The sequence below is a fragment of the Aspergillus niger genome, assembly GCF_000002855.4.
Source record: "Aspergillus niger supercontig An11".
Lineage (NCBI taxonomy): Eukaryota > Fungi > Ascomycota > Eurotiomycetes > Eurotiales > Aspergillaceae > Aspergillus > Aspergillus niger.
In genome coordinates, this window is record NT_166526.1 from 443,809 (window position 1) to 460,362 (window position 16,554).

General features: G+C 52.3%; 5 protein-coding genes across 5 annotated transcripts; 2 read left to right on the plus strand and 3 right to left on the minus strand.

Annotated features, from left to right (window-relative positions):
- Positions 1 to 196: 196 nt before the first annotated feature.
- On the plus strand, positions 197 to 8,029 carry An11g01850 (uncharacterized protein; the record flags this gene model as incomplete). The annotated part of the gene is given in 2 exon segments (XM_059750088.1): positions 197 to 1,635; positions 1,701 to 8,029. Coding segments are annotated over 2 exon segments (7,768 nt in total), but the record flags the coding sequence as incomplete, so codon positions are not given.
- A 299-nt stretch (positions 8,030 to 8,328) lies between these two features.
- Positions 8,329 to 8,904, minus strand: An11g01860 (uncharacterized protein; the record flags this gene model as incomplete). The annotated part of the gene is made up of 1 exon (XM_001394153.1): positions 8,329 to 8,904. One exon carries the CDS (start codon positions 8,902 to 8,904, stop codon positions 8,329 to 8,331), a length of 576 nt encoding a protein of 191 aa, XP_001394190.1.
- A 428-nt stretch (positions 8,905 to 9,332) lies between these two features.
- On the plus strand, positions 9,333 to 12,056 carry An11g01870 (uncharacterized protein; the record flags this gene model as incomplete). Its single annotated transcript, XM_001394154.3, has 4 exons — positions 9,333 to 9,374; positions 9,502 to 9,888; positions 9,955 to 11,828; positions 11,885 to 12,056. 4 exons carry the CDS (start codon positions 9,333 to 9,335, stop codon positions 12,054 to 12,056), a joined length of 2,475 nt encoding a protein of 824 aa, XP_001394191.1.
- Positions 12,057 to 12,553: 497 nt separating this feature from the next.
- Positions 12,554 to 13,590, minus strand: An11g01880 (uncharacterized protein; the record flags this gene model as incomplete). Its single annotated transcript, XM_001394155.3, has 2 exons — positions 12,554 to 13,174; positions 13,267 to 13,590. The coding sequence occupies 2 exons, from the start codon at positions 13,588 to 13,590 to the stop codon at positions 12,554 to 12,556; spliced, it is 945 nt and encodes a 314-aa protein (XP_001394192.3).
- A 961-nt stretch (positions 13,591 to 14,551) lies between these two features.
- An11g01890 (uncharacterized protein) lies at positions 14,552 to 16,425 on the minus strand (the record flags this gene model as incomplete). The annotated part of the gene is made up of 4 exons (XM_059750090.1): positions 14,552 to 15,680; positions 15,746 to 15,970; positions 16,028 to 16,090; positions 16,172 to 16,425. 4 exons carry the CDS (start codon positions 16,423 to 16,425, stop codon positions 14,552 to 14,554), a joined length of 1,671 nt encoding a protein of 556 aa, XP_059604290.1.
- Between the last annotated feature and the right edge of the window lie 129 nt (positions 16,426 to 16,554).

Consider the following 16,554-nt stretch of genomic DNA (forward strand, 5'->3'; position numbering starts at 1 on the left):
GTGGCTAGCGCAGACACTGCATAAGGCCGGGCGGTGAGCTAATCTCCGCACCGGAAGAAGGTTGCCGCGGACCCGATGAATTTTTTTGTCTATACTATTACACAGGCAGAGGGGAGAGTTGGAGATACCCACCCCTTGACTTTTTGACGATTTATTTGTAACGACGCTGCTCGTCTCGTCGCCATCATAATACACGATGGTCGCAGCGTCGTCATCTTCGCGGGCTAAGCCCGTGAAGCGCGTGAAGGGTGGGACAGAGACGACCAAGTCGCATCGATTCGAGCCGTTCTCCCAGCGTGTCGCAAAGTTGAAGATCGACCCTATCCATCGTGTGCGCCGACCCAGCTTTGGGGAAGAAGCCGATGAGACCTCATCCTATTTCCGGTCCGCCTTCGAGCACTGGGTCGAGTTGAATTTGTCGGACAATTTCGTCCAATTTGTCCGCAAGGTGAATCCGCTGTGCGAGAGTTTGGCTCAGATCCTGTACCACGAGGACAAGATCATGAACCTGCTTGTGGAATATATTGAGAAGAGGGACAGTTTGTCTATGGAGCCGTTGCTGGGTCTCATGGCTCAGTTCGCGCGGGATTTGGGAGTCAGGTTCGAGAAGCATTTCGCTACGGCGGTCACTCTGGTGGCGTCCGTTGCCGCAAGCCATTCCGATGTCGAGGTCGTCGAGTGGGCCTTCAGCTGTTTGGCCTGGATATTCAAGTTCCTTTCCCGGCTTTTGGTGCCCGATCTTAGACAGCTTCTCGGTATCATGACGCCGTATCTCGGAAAAGAGCGCCAAAAGTCGTTTGTTGCCCGCTTCGCCGCTGAGTCCATGTCATTTCTTATTCGCAAGGCCGGCCCCGTCTACTACAAAAATACAACTCCTCTCCAGCGCGCCGTGTCCTTCCTACTTGATGATCTACGCCAGGCGGCCGAAGACGGAAACAATGTGGAGATGTACAAGGAAGGTCTTATGGCTATGTTTGCCGATGCCATCAAGGGTGTCAAGTACGGAATTCACTCCAACGGAGCCGACATTCTCAGCTGTATCTTGGACAATATCTCAACGGGCGACGATCTGCGGGGTAGTCTAGGACTCGACGTTGCAAGCGGAGTTGTGATAAACATCATCCATTGCACTACCCCGGACACTTTCGAACCGATTCTCGACCTCATCAAAACGTATATCGAAAAGAACTGTCGCAAAGGAGAGAAGCAACACGCCTCTGCATGCTGTCGACTGATTTTCCTGTGTGTTGCGACTCGCAAGGGTACCAGAGTCAAGAACTGGAAGCCTGTTCACCAGACATTGCTCCTTCTGCTCCAGAACGCTGCGGGTGCACCTAGCGCATATGCTGAGGCCACGCCGCAGCTCCTGACTGCAGTCGCGTATGCGCTCCAAGTGTCTCCGATGGATGAGATGCTGCCATTTATGCGCTCGATCATGGATGCTGTTAGCAAGGACGAACTCTCGACGCATTTCCTTGCTTTCTGTGCCACATTCTCGGAATGGGGACCGGAGAGATTCCACAGTGTTGTCCTCCCTTATTTCCAAAAGTTTGTCAATAATTCATGGCAAGAACACGAGCACGAGCTTTGCCTGGCGTTGCTCCGGTTGAACCGGCTGGTTGCATCACGTCCGAGGTCTCCAAGCCTGGATACATCACTTGTCCTGCTTCCTGGAAATCCCGGGTCAAAGACACCTTCAGCAAGTCTGACCACAACGACACTGAAGTTACTCTACTCAGCGCCTACGCCAAACTTCCCAGCGCCTTGTCGCTATCAGCAGAACCGTCTCTCATACCCGAAATGACCAGCACTCTTCATAGCCATCTTGTCCGCGTTTTAAAGCAGAAGAGTCCTGATACCTCCGCTACAACCAAGCTTTTCTTGGGCCAAGGGTTCAAGACCTATGTGGACCTTGCGACGGCTGCTAATGAACTCGACAAGACTCTTTGGGACCGTATTAGCAAGGTCGCGGCCCAATACTCTCGCCTCCCGGTCTTCCTCCAGGCCACGTTAGACTACATAACAGCCTGCAATAAAGATATCGACATCAAAGGTTCAGCCATTGAAGAATTTGCGGAAGTCCTGATCTCTAATCTTAGTGGTCCCTCCCACAAGCTGCGGTTGTTGTCCTTGAGGATTTTGCGGGAACTCGTACTGGCTTCCGGAGAAGATGCCGAACTTGTCTCTCTGGCAATCGAGATCGAGGAGAGCCCGTTGACCTTGCAAAGTGCTAGGGTTCTGGCAATGCATGTACGCAAGCTTGCATTAGCTTATCCGCAGGTCGTTTCGCGCAGATGGATGGCTAGACTGCTCCCCAATTTCTGCTTTGGTTTGTTGTCCAAGAAGATGGCGCCTCTGTGGGATGATGCTGCTGCTGCCATGAAGTCTATGTGTGAGAATCCCGAGGGCGAAAAGATAGTTTCGGACCTAGCCTTCCAGTGGCTCCATGAGAGGGGGTCGGGTGACGCAACGACAGATGCGGAGGAGGAGGACCCCGAGTCCTACGTCGGAGGACATTATACTTGCTCCAATGCAGCCAAAATTGAGGATATCTCCTCTAAATACTTCGAAAACCCCGAGAGTCCAGTTACGACACTGACTGAAGGATTCGAGAAGGACCACACGTTCACCGGAGTTATTCCGGCTTCGCCGAGGACCCAGGCTTTGCGTGTTCTCAACGCTGTACCGAATATTGCTGAGAAGAAGTCTCGTCAAGTTATTCCGTTGTTCCTTTCTTGGGCTCTGCGTGACGAGGAAGATGTTCCCACCGGTGCTGAGTCTGACGCTGCTGACGCCTATATCCCTTGGGGCTTCCATGATCGGCTGTCGTTCCTTGGCCTCCTTGGAAAATTCCTTAATCCTCGTGTGCTGTATAAGGCACCGGAGGTTCATGAAGCCCTCATGGGATTGCTGTGCCATGGTAACTCAGAGATCCAAAAGTCTGCACTCAAGGCCCTCTTCACCTGGAAGTCTGCGAGCATCACCCCTTACCAAGAGAACCTTCTGAACATCCTGGATGAGTCACGTTTCAAGGATGAGCTCTCTGTGTTCGTCCGTACTGGTGGTGACGATAGTTTGATCGAAGAAGCTCACCGGGTCGAGCTTGTTCCTGTTCTCCTCCGGCTTCTGTATGGTCGTATGATCTCGAAGGCCGGTGCAAGCTCTAGCCAGGCAGGCCAAGCAGGCCGCAGAAAGGCTGTCCTCAGAACGCTGTCTCAGCTACCGGATAAGGAATTTGAAATCTTCATGCAGGTCTCGTTCGGAGCGCTTGGAGAACTCGATTTGGTCCAGGACAACCAGGTCAATCAGCAGGCTTTCGAACAAGACCTTGTCAGCCCTAGACGCCAGACTGGTTTGCTGAAGATGATTGAAACCGTTTTCGAGACGCTTCAAAGCCGGATGGTCCCTTATGCAGAAAAGTCTATGCAGGTGGTACTTTACTGTCTCGTTCGGGCATGCCGCGAGATAGAAAAGGACCAGGCCCCTGCTGCCGATACGCCAGAGGGACGTTTGCTAACAGTTCTGCGCAATATCCGACACACATGTATCCGTTGTTTGGAGCTTATCTTCTCTAACACTCAGGATCAGGACTGGTCGCCCTACGTGCGCACAATCTATGAGGACGTGATCAACCCCAGGCTTGAGAATTTTGCAACTGAAACGGCTCAGGGTGTGTCAGGTCTCCTCAAGTTGTTCCATGTTTGGGCTTCTGCTCCTAAGTCATCATTCTACCTTGTCCAATACAACGATGCTCTGCTGAAGAAGGTCGTAGACTGCCTGGGTGTGGATTCGGCCCGGGATGAAGTCAAGGTCTTTGTCATGGACGAGATCCTAGTGCCACTCATCAATCTCTCAACCGGCAAGGAGCTTCAGGAGCAGGAGAAGATGAGCGATATCCCTGCCGACGAAATTCGTTCCGAGGTTTTGTCGCCCTATATTGAGCACACCCTGTCTCATCTCAGCAGGCTTCTCAAGCGTGGTCCTTCCCGGACCGTCCTGATTTCTGGCGTACAGACGTTGTCTCTGCTCGCGCCGTGCGTGGAGTCCTCGGAGGAGACGACTAGTCTTATTAGTATCACTACCTATCTACTCCGTCAGCCTCCGGACCGCGTCTCTCCAAGGACCAAATCTGGCCTGCTTAAATCCCTGGAACACTTCTTGCCTCTGTTCAACCCGCAAGAGGATGCCAATCTGTCCCAGGAAGTCTTTGAAGCAGTGTCGTCGATGTTCGATTATTTCAAGGACAATGCCAACAGAGAAGTTCTTGCCCGTGTCTTTACTGCTTTCGCCAAACGCGACGAGGAGCTTGTTCAGGTCGCTGCCCTTTGCGAGGACCTGAACTCCATGTCTACCAAGAGACTCGAGGTGGACTATGACCGCCGCCTATCAGCTTTTAGGGAGGTGAATGAAAACTTGTGGGAAAAGCTCAATGCCAAGCAGTGGCGGCCTCTTCTTTACAACATGTTGTACCAGGTTAAGGATGAGGAGGAACTTTCGATTCGGTCAAGCGCTTCGTTTGGATTGCGTCGATTCATGGAACGGGCAGTCCTCAATGATGTTGAGGCTTTCGAGCCTCTGGTGGCAGACGTCTTGTTCCCTGCTCTGCAGAGCGGCGTTCGCCAGAAGTCTGAGCTCATTCGGTCCGAGTTCATTACTGCGCTTGGTTACTTTGTCAAGCTGAATCCAGACCGTTCTAACGTCCAGGATCTGCACGTTCTGCTTGTCGGTGACGATGAAGAAGCGTCTTTCTTCAACAATGTTCTCCATATTCAGCAGCATCGTCGTCTGCGGGCGCTTCGCCGTCTTGCCAGCGAGGCGGGCAAAGGAAACATTCAGGCTTCGAACATCAGGCACGATTTTCATTCCCCTCAATGAGCACTTTGTTTTTGATGAGGAAGCCGACGAGGCTACTCATAACCTTATCGCGGAAGCTGTAACAACAATCGGAGCCCTTGCAGAATGGTTGGATTGGAACCAGTTCAGGGCTATCTTCCGGAGATACCGCGGCTACATGCAGAGCAAGTCCGACATGGAGAAGAACATCATTAGACTTCTGGGCAAGATGGCTGATGCCTTGACTAACGCCATGAACCAGCATACCACAATCAAAGCGGCGGCTAAAGATGGAATGGATGGACTTGAGACCTCTAGCCCTGTTTCTACGCTTGCTCGGTCTATCCCATCTGTGGCCAAGGTTGCTACTGAGCTGACCACAAACTTTACCCCCTTCCTGACGGACTTCATCCACCACAAGAACGAGGCACAGATGAGTCTGCGTCTACCCGCTGCGGTCACAACGATCAAGCTGCTCAAGCTGTTGCCCGAGGACGATATGTCCATCCGTCTCCCACCTGTCCTTTTGGATGTATGCAGTATTCTCAAAAGTCGTACTCAGGAAACTCGGGACACTGCTCGGAAAACTTTGAACGATATTGCCCTTTTGCTGGGCCCATCGTACTTCGGCTACATTCTGAAAGAGCTTCGGACTACTCTCACCAAGGGTTACCAGCTTCACGTTCTGTCCTTCACAGTCCACTCGATGCTCGTGGCGACGACAGATGATTTTCAGCAGGGTGACCTGGATTACTGCTTGACCGACTTGAGTGCTATTGTTATGGATGACACGTTCGGCACTGTTGGCCAGGAGAAGGAAGCTGAGGAATACGTGAGTAAGATGAAGGAAGTTAAGAGCAGCAAGAGTTTCGACTCCATGGAACTTCTGGCGAAGAACTCCACAGTGCTTAATCTGGCCAACTTGGTCCGGCCGCTCCAATCGCTGCTTCGAGAGAAGCTTACCTCCAACATTGTGAGAAAGGTCGACGAGCTTTTGCGGAGAATTGGTGTCGGTCTTTTGAGAAACCCTGGTGTCGAAAGCCGCGATATCCTTGTCTTCTGTTATGAAGTCATCAAGGAGACGTATAGTGCACCAGCTCAAGTCAAGGCACAGGCCCCCAAGTCTCAACAGGCAGAGAACCTGGAGATCGACCTACGCGGGTCCAAGCGGGGTGAGAAGAAGGGCACTACTTCTTCCTACATCCACAAGTTGACACGCTTTTCTCTCGATGTTCTGCGTGCCATCCTGAGCAAGTTCGGCTCCCTGCTTACGCCGGCTAATCTAAAGGGATTCATCCCAATCATTGGCGATTCGCTGGTCCAGGCACACGAAGAAGTCAAGATCTCGGCTCTTCGTCTTCTGTCAACAATCATCAAGCTCCCGATCCCCGAGCTTGACAGCAACTCTCACGTCTATTTCACGGAAGCAGTCAAGGTGATCAAGGAGGCCCCGAGTACGAACACGGAGGCCGCGCAGGCATCTTTGAAGTTGGTCTCGGCTATGCTCCGTGAGAGAAAGAGCACTAAGCTCAGAGATGGACATCTTGCATACCTTCTTCAACGTGTCACTGCCGATATCGAAGAGCCCGACCGCCAAGGTGTCACCTTCAACTTCATCCGGGCTGTTATGGCAAGGAAGTTTGTGGTCCCTGAAGTGTACGAACTGATGGATAGCATCGCTACCATGATGGTCACTAACCAGACTCGTGCTGCCCGGGACCTCGCTCGTGGCACCTACATTCACTTCTTGATCGAATACCCGCAAGCCAAGAATCGCTGGACCAAACAACTCAGTTTCCTCGCCAAGAATTTGGATTACAAACACCAGGATGGTCGCCAATCAGTCATGGAGGCAATCCACATGCTGCTGTCCAAGACTGGAGACGAGCTGGCGCAAGATATTGTCAGCACCTTCTTCCTTCCGGTGGTCATGGTGATGGCGAATGACGACGCGCCTGAGTGCAGAGAAATGGCGGGTACTCTACTGGGAGAGCTCTACACCAGGGCAGACAGGGAGCAGATGAAGGCCATGCTCACGCCTCTTCATTCTTGGCTGGAGCAAATGGACAACTTGCTTCTCACCAGCACCGGCCTACAAGCTATGAGAATCTACTTTGAAGTGGAAGGCACCGAAAAGGATAAAGAGGCTCGGTTTGTCGTGGATGTGCTCCCGGCCATCATGCAACCCGTTCTCAAGGCCGAGGAGACTGAGAATTGGCAAGCCCTTTACTTCTCCCTTCAGCTCTACACTAAGCTCTGCAAGTCTGTACCGGCCATTGCGCTGGCCAAGGAGCGCACCAAACTCTGGGCCGCTATCCGCGAATGCCTGTTCTACCCTCACGCCTGGGTCAAGACCTGCGCTGCGAACCTCGTCGGCACATGGCTTGCGGACCTGGCCAAGACCAATGCTGCTAATGGATACGGTTCAATCCCGTTGGCTGGTTCCATGGGGTTGTCGCTTGACAAGGACGCCATGCTGCAGCTGATCCGTGCCAGTTTGCGCTCTCTTCGCACCCCAGCAGTCAGCGAGGAGCTCGCCATGCAGTCGGTTCGCAACATTATTTTCCTCGGTCGATGCTGCGCTCAGAACGGCATTGCATTCGCCAAGACCGGCAACAAGGATCTCGACTCGGACGCTAGCGATAGCGAGGATGAGGCGGAGGACGAGGCTGGACGTCAAGCCGGTACCACGAAAACGGCCATTCACTACATCTTCGAGCAGACATCTTCTATCCTGCGCAGAGAATTGCTTACCACGCGGGCTGAATCTTTGATTCCCAAGACCGCCTCCATCGGTCTCTTGGCCTCGCTCTGCCGCCATCTCGAAGTTGAACAGATCCGTGACTCCCTGCCCGTCATCCTCCTCCCTCTGCAGCACATGACGGACACCAGTATCCCCGCACCTCGCTCATCGGACGAGGTCTTCCGGGAGTCCTACAAGGGCCTGGTCTCGAACTGCCATGAGGTCCTGGACATTCTCCAGAAGAAGCTTGGAACGACCGAATACGTGCAGATCATGGCGCAAGTGCATGATTCCATCAAGGAGAGACGTGAAGACAGACGTGTCAAGCGACGGATCGAAGCCGTCACCGAACCGGAGCGCTACGAGAAGGACAAGAGACGGCGGAACGACCGCAAGCGCGAGAAGAGAAAGGAGAAGGGAGCGGAGCATCGCAGCAAGAGACGCGGCTGGTAGACGGATAGCGTTGCATGTTGCATATACAGGGTTTGTTTATACCAAAATCGCACGGCGTTGGGAGAATAGGAGATCGATCATGTTTAAGATGAGCTGTCTATCTATCGTACATATGATTCTTTGTCTTCATCTTCACCTTCCGTTCATCTATAAAAGTACAATGTATATCCCAAGAGCAGAGTGTACATACTCCAATCCCAATGATGATTGATATCAACCCCAACCAAGACGCCAAACGCTCATCAACTTTTCCAGACCCCAAACACAATGCATAGGCAAGTCAACAGTGTAGTAGTAGTCTAAGCCGACTTCCCCTCTTCCCCTTCACTCTCGCCCTCCTTCTTGTTAACACTCCCATCGTCCCAAAACTCCATATCACCGTCCACATACCCACGAGTCAACTTATCACCCTGCCGGGCCAAGATATCCTCAAGGGTACTCTTCTTATCGAAGAAGATATTCAAATGATCGGCTATGACATGACGAGCATCGCACGAGGGGCACTTGATCAACACCGTGCCGCGGTGGTATCCGTGCTTCGACATGCGGTGTGAGGAACGCTCTCCGCATGGCTTGCAGGTGAATGTGATTTGGTATGCGGGCTCCTGTTCACGGCGGAGACGGTTCTGTTCTTCGTTTTGGGCGTCGGTTGTTGCGTCGGGAGAGCGGTCGGTTAGAGGTTTTGCTGAGGAGGAGTTGAGTCTGGTGGTAGTGAGGTGTGCAGTGACCCGCGGGGAGTAGACTGTTGGTGTTTGGCGATGGAGGAGCTGAGTGAATGGCCGGGAGGATGTTTGAGAGGCGCGGGTGATGGTAGCGCGGGGAAGAGAGGACTGGATAGTGCGGAGACCGCGGGGGAGAGATGTGAATGGGCGCATGTTGGATAGATGTATGTGATTATTGAATTGATGAAAAACTGGTAGGTATATCTGAGAAGATGAAGATGAGTTGATGAACAGAAGAATCCGAGAGAAGTACTCCGTACAAATGACGGAGGAAAGCCGGAGTTTGCGCCGGAATTTCGTTGTTCCAGCTCGGGCCTCCGCGGTCTCAGTCTGTGTTACTTCTTCCTCTTCCTCTTGCCATCCCCTCGACCGTGAAGGAGGCGACAATTCGATGAGTGTGGCAAAGGCCTCGACTGTTGAACCGGTGGATTTCTGGGATATAAAACGATAACCTAGCTGTCCGTTGGCTGCATTGTTTGAGCATCCGGATACGTCACTGTTCTGTGCGGCGAGGATTGCCCCGCGCATCAGAGCTGTCAATCATTCATTACGCTGGATGATATCTATTGAGGGATTCAAATATGTCTTTAAGAGCGAGGAACAAGATCCGTGCTCCGCGCAGGGTAGGTTTTCTTACTTATTTACATTTCTCTGTGGCCTATAGTTTGTGGTATTCATGCACGGGGCAAAGTTCCGTTCGATAACGAAATCGGGTTCAGCGAGACGGTATGCTAATAAGAGCAACAACAGGGTATGGCAGGGAGCAAGGGTCACGACTTCGAGACAAGTTGGAATGAACTGTCCACCTCGCTGAAGAAAATTCACACCAAAGATGCCTCAGCTTTGTCCTTCGAAGAGATATACCGCAAGTCATACAACATCGTTCTGGGAATGCGTGGAGTGGAACTGTACGAACGGATTCAACAACTGGAACGTGACTGGTTAGATACAGAAGTCCACAGGTTGGTGACCGGAGCCATCTCGCCCAGTCTGCTGCTGGCGAGGCAGCTGGTAGATGCGCAAGACCAAGCCAATGAGAGGCGAGATGCAGGAGAGAGATTTCTGGCAGTGCTCAAGGAAGCTTGGGAGGATCATCAGCTGTGTATGAAAATGATTACGGATGTTCTTATGTATATGGTAAGTCTATCATCCTTTATCTGCACTGAAAATCCGCGTTAACTGAAGGATAATCTCATCCATCAGGACCGTGTTATGTCGACGGACCACCGAAAGCCATCCATTTATGTGGCATCAATGGCGTTGTTTCGAGACCATGTGCTTCGTGCTCCTATTCGACCGGACACCAGAACGAGCGTATACGATGTTTTGGAGTCGACTGTGCTGTTCATGCTACAATTGGAACGGTCAGGGCACATAATCGACAGGCCTTTGATCAGACACTGCGTGTATATGCTGGAAGGGCTCTATGAGACTATTACAGAGGAGGAATCATCCAAGTTGTACCTTACTGTCTTTGAGCCGGCATTCTTGGAAGCTAGTAAGAAATTCTACCAGGCTGAAGGGCGGCGATTACTGGAGACCGGCGATGCTGCAACCTTTTGCAAGGTCGCCACAGAGCGTCTCTCGGAGGAGACCGAACGGTGTATTGACACGCTGTCATCCCTCACCAAGACGAAGATTAAGGATGTCCTCGATAATGAGCTGATAAGAAACAACATCGCCGAGGTGGTGAAACTCGAGGGCACCGGTGTCAGGACCATGCTGGACAATGATCGCATCGACAATCTACGAAGCGTTTACGTGCTCAGCGCACGGGTCGACAACAAAAAGAGCCCCTTGACCGCTGCCGTGCAGAGGCGGATTGTCGAGATGGGCAAAGAAATTAATTCCTCTGCAATTGCATCACAAGCCTCGGCTCCCAGTGCAGGCAAGAAGACTGAAGCTGGTGAAAAGAAGCCAGCTGAGAAACCAGTCAACCTGCAGACGATGGCTGCCATTAAATGGGTGGACGATATTCTGCGTCTGAAGCAGAAGTTTGACAACATCTGGGAGAATGCGTTTGAGTCTGACCAAGTTCTACAAAGCGCGATAACCAGCAGCTTCTCCGAGTTCATCAACCTGTCTCAAGGTGGAGACTCGCGCAGTTCTGAATACCTATCCCTCTTCTTCGACGAGAACCTAAAGAAGGGCATTAAAGGCAAGACAGATAGCGAGATTGATACTTTGCTGGACAATGGAATCACGCTTCTGCGTTACATCAAAGACAAGGACATGTTCGAGGCATACTACAAGAAGCATCTCTCCCGTCGTCTGCTGATGAAGCGCTCCGTGAGCATGGATGCCGAGCGACAGATGATCTCTAAAATGAAGATGGAAGTCGGCAACCAGTTCACACAGCGCCTGGAGTCCATGTTCAAGGACATGACCATATCTGAGGATCTGACATCTAGCTACAAGGAACACATGCGACAGTCCAGCGACCCCGACCAGAGGCGGATCGAGCTGGATATTAACGTGCTCACCAGTACGATGTGGCCCATGGAGATCATGTCTAACGCGAGAAATGACGAGGTCCAACTTCCCCCCATCCTTCCCAAGGAGGTTGACAGCGTCAAGCAAAGCTTCGAACAATTCTACCTTGGCAAGCACAATGGCCGCAAGCTGTCGTGGCAAGCCAGCATGGGTACGGCCGACATCCGCGCAACTTTCCAACGAGCCAATGGCAAGGTCCAGCGACACGAACTCAACGTCTCCACCTACGCCATGATCATTCTGCTACTTTTCAACGATGTGCCTGCGGGCGAGTCTCTCACCTATACGGACATTCAAGCACGCACTCGTATTCCCGATCACGATCTGATTCGAAACTTGCAATCCCTGGCCGTTGCACCCAAGACTCGTGTCCTGAAGAAAGACCCCATGAGCAAGGACGTCAAGCCCACAGACAAATTTGTCTTCAACAACGAGTTCCAGAGTCCGTTCATGAAGGTCCGAATCGGCGTTGTCAGCGGCAGTGCCAACAAGGTCGAGAACCAGGACCAGCGCAAGGAGACGGAGAAGAAGATGAGTGAGGAGCGCGGAGCCAGCATCGAGGCTGCCATTGTCAGAATCATGAAGTGGGTCCCCAGCTCCATGTCCTACCATATTGACTTTTCGCTAACCAATACTTCAGACAACGTAAAACACTAATCCACTCGCAACTCATGACCGAGGTGCTCTCTCAGCTGTCGGCGCGATTCGTGCCAGACGTCAACATGATCAAAAAGCGCATTGAGAGCTTGATTGATCGGGAGTATCTCGAGCGAGTTGAAGAGGACCCACCTACTTACGGATATGTGGCGTAGCGAATTTTAACGCTAGTACCATTGATAGTTTTCATTCATGTTTACGGTTGTTTCCTTTGGTTTCATCGGTGGCGTTGATCATACTGAGCATGATTGGTCTTGGACTTGAGCGGCGATGGCGCACGGTGTGGGGACACGGAATGAAAGCGTTTCAGCCTACATAGATGTTGGTCGTTTGATTGCCGTTATTTATTGACTTGATTTGACGTGGACTGATGCGGGTTTGTGTTCATGGAGGGGGCGATGCCGGTGCATCAGGACGAGCGAAGCGATATGCAGTGATGAGTGATGCATTGAATGATTGACACATGAGACTGACTGCAGTACTCTATGAAGTTAAACAAGCGTAGCACTCATTCCGTTCCTCGGGTAAGGAAAAAAAATCAAATCCAGGCATATGCACTATGCAAAGGTATCACTATCCCAACGCCTCAAATGCAATCCCCCAATCCCCCAATCCCCAATTCATCCCCACCTAATACCCAAGCAAAGCAAAATCACAGTACCTCAACCTCCCCCCTCCCCCAAGCCCCTTTAACCCCCTCCCACCTAACCGCCCAAACCTCGCCCATCCTCAACACCGTGCCCTCAACCTCCACCTCCACCCCATCGCCAGGCGGCACCACAACCCTACTCTCCTCGACCAGACACCTCACAAAAACCACCTCCTTCCCATCCGGCCCCTGCACCATACTAGTCCCGCCCGCATTATCATCCAACCTGCGCAGCTGCGGCGGGAAAGAATTCAAGAACGACGAACCGTAATGTCCAGCAAGTAATGTCTGATGCGCATGCAGGAAGGTTACTTCCTCCTTCGACAGCGGAGATGTATCCTCATCCTCTTCTGTATCCGGGGGTTCGGGGATGGAGTCCTCCGGTCTAGAGGAATCTGTTTGCGATTGTGACTGAGGTTGGGAGGCGGGGCGGGATATAAGAAGTAAATAGTGCATGCTATGCGCCGTGAGCTTTGAAAGACGTTGGCGGAGCAGAGAGCGGATTAGGTATTGCGTTCGGGAGAGGTCGGATTGCAGGATGGAGAGTTTGAGATTGGTTGTTGCGGCGTTCGCTGTTTGCATGGGGTCGGTGGAGGAGGCGGCGAGATCTTCGATGGATTCGATCTACATCATTCGTATAAGTACATAGGCTAGTTTGATTGTGGGGGTGGAAGGAAAGAAGAGGCGATCTGGGAGGAGGAGGGGAGTGGGAGTACCTGTCGTCTGACGCGCTCCATCATGCGCTCCATTAAGGACGCCGGCCATGGGAGGAGCTCTGGGACGGCGCGCTCGGCGACCCAGAAGCGCGTGAGTAATTGGTGGTCGAGGGCGGTGGACTCCGGGGTGGATGTGTCTGCCGTGCGGTCGACGGAGGCGAGGATGTCGTCGATGTCCATTGTAGATAGTTTTTGGGGTTGTGGTTGGCGTTGAGGGGTTGGCGAAGTGGGTGAGGGGATGATTTGCGGCGGAGGAGCAGCGCGATGGACGGAATGGGTGGATTGTGGGTAGCGGAGCGGAGGTGCGACAGGCCGCGATTTCATTGGGTCCGCTGCGGAGGTACTACATGCAAAGTAGCTGCCGCTGCTTTGAACTCCATGGTATGCTCTACATGTCTACTGGATAGTCACAAGTAATTCGAAAGTTCATCTCATCATTGTCCAACATAGGAAATTAGTCTTTTAACCTCCATTTCCCCCCCATACATTATAGTCGGGCCAGTAGCCGACCAGGTTCGTGGTTTATGTATGTACACCTGCACGAACATTCTCTTCGCAGCCAAGCTCTGGCTTCTTCATGCCAGATCTTGTCTTCCAATAGCGAGCGTGCATGTCAAGATTATCTCCTGATTGAGCCGTATGTCGATATGTACTGTGTGGACGGCGTGTAGCGTGGCACTCCCGTAGCACTATACAGGAGCTCGGGGTGGATGATTAAACGACGGTAGAAGGAAATAGGAAATTAGTCGCAGAAAGAAATGCCAGCTGGCGAGGTATCATAAGTCGATCACAGATGTGTCGAAGATCAAGGTGGTCGTCAAAAACATAGGAAATAAAATCCGAAGGGAGTGGTCGGATGGGAGAAAACGGGGTCGAACTCGGTCAAAGGTGAGGTGCAAGTCGCGCGAGGCAACAACTTGCCTTCAGATCGTAAGGCAAAAAGGTACTCCAGTAAGTCGGAACCAATCGTCGGAATGGCCGTCTAATAACCGCACCAACCCCAAATGATAGGAAAGAAACCCAAAGCAAACGAATGGTGTGGGATGCAGACAGACATTTCAAGCAAGTCCATCCAGTGCTATCCCAATGCAAAACGCTCTGACGCCAATACCCAGAAACCCACTCAAGAGCCAATTGACCCGCAGTGGCCAAACTGTATCTGAATGTCGAACGACAGGTAAAAGAAATCCAAAGGAAGGCCCGTCAGGTAGTAGCAACTTGGCAACGCATGATGGTATCCATAAATCATGGCGTGTGCCAGGCAGTTCTGGGGAAATGTTCCAACTTAGTACGAAAGCATACGCCGGCCAGAGAATCGTCCAGATGCCGGACTCTCGGCAAATGGGGAGCCGAGAAACCGATTGCGGTCACCAGGATTGTTGCGACACCTTCCCGTGGGACTGTCCTCCATCTGAGGAGAATGCTGACCAAAGGCAAACGTCTGGGCTCGGTTGAGTTTGGACCGCTGCTTGACCTTCCCGAGGCCACGCTCGCAGGCAAACTCGTGTTCCTTGGCGCTCATCTCAACATAATTCTGCGGATAACACAATGTCCGGTGCTCGGCAAAGAATGCGCTGTAACCACCCTCCAGAATGTACATATCGGGGTAGCTGAGTTGTGGGTAATGGTCCACATTGTAGGCACGGTCTTTATGGCGGATATACTTCGCCATGATCGGGGCCCGATGGGCGGAATATTCACAATGAAAGACTAATGCTGTCCGTGGCTTCGGACTTGCGAAGAGTTCGGCGGCCAAAAAGTCCTTGTCGTTGTAGTTCACGGCTCCGCTGATGTGTCCGCCCTCGTACTCATACTCGAAGCGGCAGTCGACGACCATGATGTTATCAAAACGATCATTGTACTTGCCATCCAGGAGCTCCACGAGAATACTCTTATCGATGCGAGGCAGTGTATCGGCCTGGTCCTCAGAAAAGGTGTGAGGGAGCTGCAGGCTCGGGGTTCCTTCAATGTCGGGGACCGACGGAAGTGGTGCATTTGTAGTATAGTTAGCCTCTCTTTCGACAACAATATCCTCCGGGTGCTCAAACATGCTCAGCGAGCGTCGGCACTGTTTCCGAGGGCGCATCATCGGGTGGGAATTTTTGCGGATCGAAGCCGCCGTGGGCGAGCCATTGCCGCGGACATGGCTGTTACTGCTTCCAAGTTGGGGTCTCAGTCGTGGATTGATAAGGATTCCGCTGGAGTGGCGACTCAATGATGGCCGTTCCCGCTGTGGTGACTCGTTGAACATATCCTCCAGCGATGCAGATGCGCTCAGCGATGTTTTCCCTCCCTTGCTCTGGAACTTGAACGGTGGTGCCTGGCTCTCTGGGGCGGGTTTAGTCATGCCCAGCTGAAAGGTCTGGGCTTTGCTCCTGGCCAAACTTGGCCGCAAGAAGGTCGGACGTCTTCTCCTACAGACACATATGCAATTAGATCCACATCGCCCAAAGGTCACGTCCAAGCGCTTCTCTCTTACTCTTGCAGGCTATCCTTTTGCTGGACAAGGGGCGATTCCTCGAGAGGGCTAGGGGCGGCAGACATCATCGGAGTATCCATTGTAGAATCCAGGCTGGGAGACTCGAGTTCGGCTTCGCTCAGAAGGCCAAATGCTGGCTTATGCGGTAACGGGGACATGTCCATGATATCCATGGCGGGAGCAGGCGAGGACGCGGGTAGTGGAGGTGTGCTCATAGACTCTGCTCTACAGTTAAGCAACCCACACTTTTATGGCCTCAATTGGGAGGTCCTCTTACCACACCGGGTACTATTCCCGAGCAGACTCGCAGTGAACAAAGACCGCCGGGGCGTAGTCAACTGCGGACTAATTTTGGGGTGTCAGTCAATCCCTCCATGGGTGGACCACACTCGGAACAAAGACCCGAACCCAACTGGCAGTACGAACCTTTGATCAATGTGAAAATTTTGAGACAAATCCGCCGCGAGGCTAGCCGTGGGAGACGAGCCCCGGACGGGTTTCACGTTAAAATAGTCCCCATGGCCTTTCTTCATGGACAAGTCTTTGAAGTTGAAATTCTTGTGGCCCAGTCCACGCATCGGACTGAAAGAAGTATAGGATGTCGGTGCATCAGCACGAAAGCAATGCCCGAACATCACCGAGGGGGGCTGCATGGCAGCCAACGGGGACGAATGTTCCATTCTTGCCGGAGAATGATAGTCTTCCGCTCTCCCTGGTATTTCACGCCAATAAAAAAAGAGTCGACGACCAAGCGAAGTAATAGCTAGTAGTGAAGAAACGGACGACAGATACGGTGCCAACTATATCTA